We start from the raw sequence: 4,792 nt of genomic DNA on the forward strand, positions 1-4,792 counted from the left end.
TCTCTGTTTTTATGGATTTAAGGTCTAGATCACGATCCAGATCTCGCTCTCGCTCTGCTTCTCATCCCAGGAGCAGGTACGATAAACCAAAACACACCGACAAAACACTCCCTGAAATGATTCTTTATTGTTTACGATGACTGCGTCTTTCCCTAATTGTCTTTATTTTGTGTGCGATCTTTTTTAAACTGTAGATCCGGCTCTGTTGGGAGATCCAGGTCTAGATCTGCAGCCAGGAGGTAAACATTCACACCCCCACACACACTGAAATATTATCAAGGCATTTGTGTTGCTTTTCTTTATCTGTATCTGGGCTTTAAGCTTAAAGCTGTGATGGCTCTGATGGTCAACCTCTGCATGCTAGATGATAATAAAGAGCAGTTTTTAGACACTTGGACTCCAGGGAATATAACTGCTTAAATGTTACAAGCATGACTTCTGTTTTTGAAGAAATATTGACCTTTTCCTTGTCCTACTTTGCAGTAAACACAAACACAAAGAGCTTGTCATAATTCCTCAGTGATTCCAGATAAACAGTGAAATAAGAGCGGTTCATTATCCTTGAATACAGATAAACAAAGAATACTCAAAGGTTAATGTTAATCAGACTCAGACAAACGTGTGTGTGTGTGTGTGTGTGTGTGTGTGTTTATCTGCCTGATTTTTCTCTTGCGTATGAGGAAAGGCTGAGAATTAAGCCAGATCAGCAATCTGATAAAACCACACACACCCACACACACACACATTTAAGCTTTACTGTTAGATAGCTGTGCTGTTTTAAAAGCCAGTTGTTCAACATCAGCAAAGGTCACTCCGTTTATCGCTGCCATTATAGTGGGTACAAACTGTTCCTGTAACTGTAAAGAAGTTAATAATAATAATAATAAGCATCATCACCATCATAAAAATGCAGCAAACTACAAAAACTACCTGCAGTGTCGTCTGTTCCATGGCTTTCACACACACACACACACACACTTTTTTTTAAATGATGTTGAATAACGTGTTCTAATTAGTTTTCTATTAGTTTTTAGATTATGTGCGGTGCATTCCGATAAAAACCGAACACATACATACTGTACGCTATATTGGCAAAAGTTTTGGGACACCCCTCCAAATCATTGAATTCAGGTGTTTTCCAATCACTTACCTAATCACTTAAGCACCTAGGCGTTCAGACTGCTTCTGCAAACATTTGTGAAAGAATGGGTCGCCCTCAGGAGCTCAGTGAATTCAAGTGTGACAGGTTGCCATGTCCATCCATGAAATTTCCTCAATACCAAATATTCCACGCTCAACTGTTAGTGGTATTATAACAAAGTGGAAGTAATTGGGAACAACAGCGACTCAGCCATGTAAAATCAGAGAAGAGGGGTCAGTGCATGCTGAGGCGAACAGTGCGCAGAAGTCGCCAACTTTCCGTGGCTACAGACCTCCAAACTCCTTCAGGTTATCTCAAGAACAGTGTGTAGAGAGCTTCATGGAATGGGTTTTCATGGCAGAGTAGCTGCATCCAAGTCTTGCATCACCAAGTGCAATGCAAAGCATCGGATATAGTGGTGTAAAGCATGCCGCCACTTTCTCTGGAGTGACCAATCGCGCTTCTCTGTCTGGCGAGCCGATGGCTCTATATCTATATTTGGTCAGATCATCTGTAATGCATGGCACACTTTATTATCTTGCATGGGCCAGAGGCTGTGCCTGTTAGGGATAAGGACAGAAAAATAAAACCGCTTGAGTAATTTCCCAGTAAAGTGAATTTAAGAAAAATGAATAAATAAAAATAAATTAAAGGCTAAAGGAGCGTTTCTGTTTTAATCTCAGCCTTTGCAAATCTAGAGCATCACCTCAGAAACAAAGCTAGGTTTCCTTTTTCCACTCAGAGGTTGGGTTTAGAGTTGATTTGGTTATTTATTTATTTATTTTTTCTCTTGTACATGTACCCGAAATCAACACTCTGTTCTTGTAATAATTATCTCATGTTGTTTTCTTCTTCTTCTTCTTCTTCTTCTTCTTCTTCTTCTTCTTCCTCCAGTTACAGTCGCTCTCCTTCCCAAACCCCTGGCAGAAGCAAGAGCCCGGTTCGTGACGACTGAGGATCCATTAGCTGTTTATTTCTCTCTATCTAGATTTGTTTGCATCTCAGTTTGGAATTGATTTCTTCACTCTCCTTTGTTCACCTGACCAAAATGGTCAGTATTTACCGCAGTCCAGGTAAATCTGATACAGAAAGAAATTAATTGTTGTCATTTTCGATAGTTGAGCTATTAGGAAATGACCTTTTGTGTTGTGTGTTTTGTTTATAGAAGTAATTTTATCATTGTGTATTTCTCATGGAATACAGTAGATGCTGTTTGTTTTCTGTATACACAGGTTTGGAATTTTTCTTTTTTAATAAATGTGCTTATTAAATTAAGTTCACGTTCACACACACACAAAAAAAAAAAAAGAAAACGCACCCTGGTCAGTTCTTTTCAGAGCATCGATCTGATTCCTGCCCACAGGTGGAGCTGTGGTGTCGGCTTTAAACAACAGAGTCGCATGAAATATCTCTCCGTGGGTTGGTGCAGCTGCCTTCAGTTTTTTTCGCCTACACAAATACCTAGGAATATATATTTTTTTCTTTTTTCTTTTCAGTGACCGTCTCCATGATGTCAGGTCTGCATGCTGGATTGTTATTGATTCCTTTGTTTATATAAGTCGTGCATTATAAAGAAAATTGCTAACGTTATTGTCACAGATGTGCACAAGTCAAAGAACAGGAAATGGAAAAAAAAAAAAAGGTCATCCTTGTTAAATGTGTCGCAAGTTGCAGGTGAAACGAGCGTAGCTAGGTGGAGTGTGTGTGGTGTGTGTGTTTTGATCTTGATAAGGTGTGAACTACATTAGCAAAGTGGAGCATCTGTCAGCCTGTGGTGTGTGGCACAACATCTGCTTAAAGAGGTGTGTGTGTGTGTTTCTTCTCTACCTTTTCTTCCTTCTTTTCTCACCTCATCCCCATTGCTGCTGTCTCTCAGTTGGCATAGAGGAAAAAAAGGGTTGAGTCAATGCAGCTGCGCTCTTTTTTATTTATTTATTTTTTTATATATATATATATATATATATATATATATATATATATATATATATATATATATATATATATATATATATATATATATATATATATATATATATATATAATGTGTAAAATAAATTTTAATCTCTATCATGATGCTAAACCACAGAGACAGCCTGCGTTCTTTTAATAGCCCCATTAGCTGAAGGCAAAATGTCAGCCACCTAATGTGATCCGAGCCGTGCACGGATCAGAGCTGATGCGACTCTGATGGAGAAACAGCAGGGCAGATACGGCCTTTCCGAGGCGCACAAGCATGGAAACGATTACGGGCGGCGTTTTTATTTAATGAATCGGGGTCGTTCATTCATTTAGGGGCATTATGGTTAAATGTATATCCGGATATCACATGAAAAGGGTTGTTTACAGAGCTAATGAGATTTTGATCTTCTGACCGCCATTGCCCGGCTCCAGTTCTCAGTATTATGACTAGTATGTCATAGGAATATTGTGATAAGGTCATAGAAGTGACACTGTTTCCTTCAGAGCTTGCAATAACAAGCTGCTTAATATTTGCGTTACTGTCTCTTTTAAATAATTGAGGAAGACTAAACTTACATACGAGTTATGAGTAATATAATTACTAGCTTTTCCCAGTCCTATGGTTTCTGTTGCCCAGAAACTGACAAGACTAAAAAGTGGAAGCTAATGAAATGTAATAACATACGGCGAAGATAGTTATTGAAGTGCATTAGTAAAGATATGGAGGTACGAACAAGTATATTAATATGCGCTAACAATATTTATAATAACATCCTCACATCACACATGAAAAAATAATATTCCAGTCTGGCTAGTCTATATATTAATTTTCTTGCTCTCTCTCTCTCTCTCTCTCGCTCTCTCTCTTCATATACATATATAATTTATATATATAACTTTTTTTTAAATTTTATATAACTGTTAAATGAGAGTTAGCAGGAGACAGAGTTGTGTGATGGGTTTGCACTGGGTTTCATCAGTTTTTCCACACACCAGTGTTTAAACGCTCATTGCTCATCCATGTACACTAATTCAGAGCAAGTGGTGTGTGAGAATCGAGGTGTGAACCAAATTGCATCTATATATATATATATATAAGTGGTGAAGGGTCTGAGTTGTTGATCAGGGTTCAAGCCCCAGCACCACCAAGCTGCAGCTGTTGGGTTATAGTTACAGCATACAGACGTGAAACATCATCACCTTTGTTCAGCTACACGGTTGTGGCAAGAAATAAAGTGTGATGACTCTTTAGTAATATATTTCACTCTTATACATAACATTTACATATCTGGCATTTAGCAGACGCCCTTATCCAGAGCCACTTACATTTATCTCATTTATAAAACTGAGCAATTGATGGTTAAGGGCCTTGCTTAGGGCCACAGCAGCGGTAATTTGACAGACCCGGGATACAACCTTTCATTCAGTAGGCCAACACCTTAACCACTATGCTGCCACATGCCCATGTACCATATAAGTATCTCTGTCACTTTTTAAATACAGGATTTAGTATGGTTCCACTATAATCTATAGAAAAGTTTAGCATGAAGAGCTCCACGTAGAATATCTTTGGGATCCCAGGAATCATCGAAGAAGGCTTATTTTTTTCGTGCATATTGACTGATCCCAATGTACAGCTGCTTGGAGATGTTGGAGGGTAGGCCATACAGACCTGGCTAATAATAAACATGC

General features: G+C 38.5%; 1 protein-coding gene across 1 annotated transcript in view; it reads left to right on the plus strand.

The window, feature by feature from the left end:
* LOC131360608 (serine/arginine-rich splicing factor 7-like) overlaps nt 1-2,454 on the plus strand; it is a 25,812-nt gene extending 23,358 nt beyond the window's left edge. Inside the window, exons 6-8 of the mRNA XM_058401230.1 lie at nt 23-76; nt 195-239; nt 2,036-2,454. Of these exons, the coding sequence (XP_058257213.1) occupies nt 23-76; nt 195-239; nt 2,036-2,096 (160 nt within the window). The 3' untranslated portion in view covers nt 2,097-2,454. The remainder of the gene's footprint in view (nt 1-22; nt 77-194; nt 240-2,035) is intronic.
* Nucleotides 2,455-4,792: the final 2,338 nt, after the last annotated feature.

Source organism: Hemibagrus wyckioides, linkage group LG10 (assembly GCF_019097595.1).
Source record: "Hemibagrus wyckioides isolate EC202008001 linkage group LG10, SWU_Hwy_1.0, whole genome shotgun sequence".
In the NCBI taxonomy this organism is placed as follows: Eukaryota; Metazoa; Chordata; class Actinopteri; order Siluriformes; family Bagridae; genus Hemibagrus; species Hemibagrus wyckioides.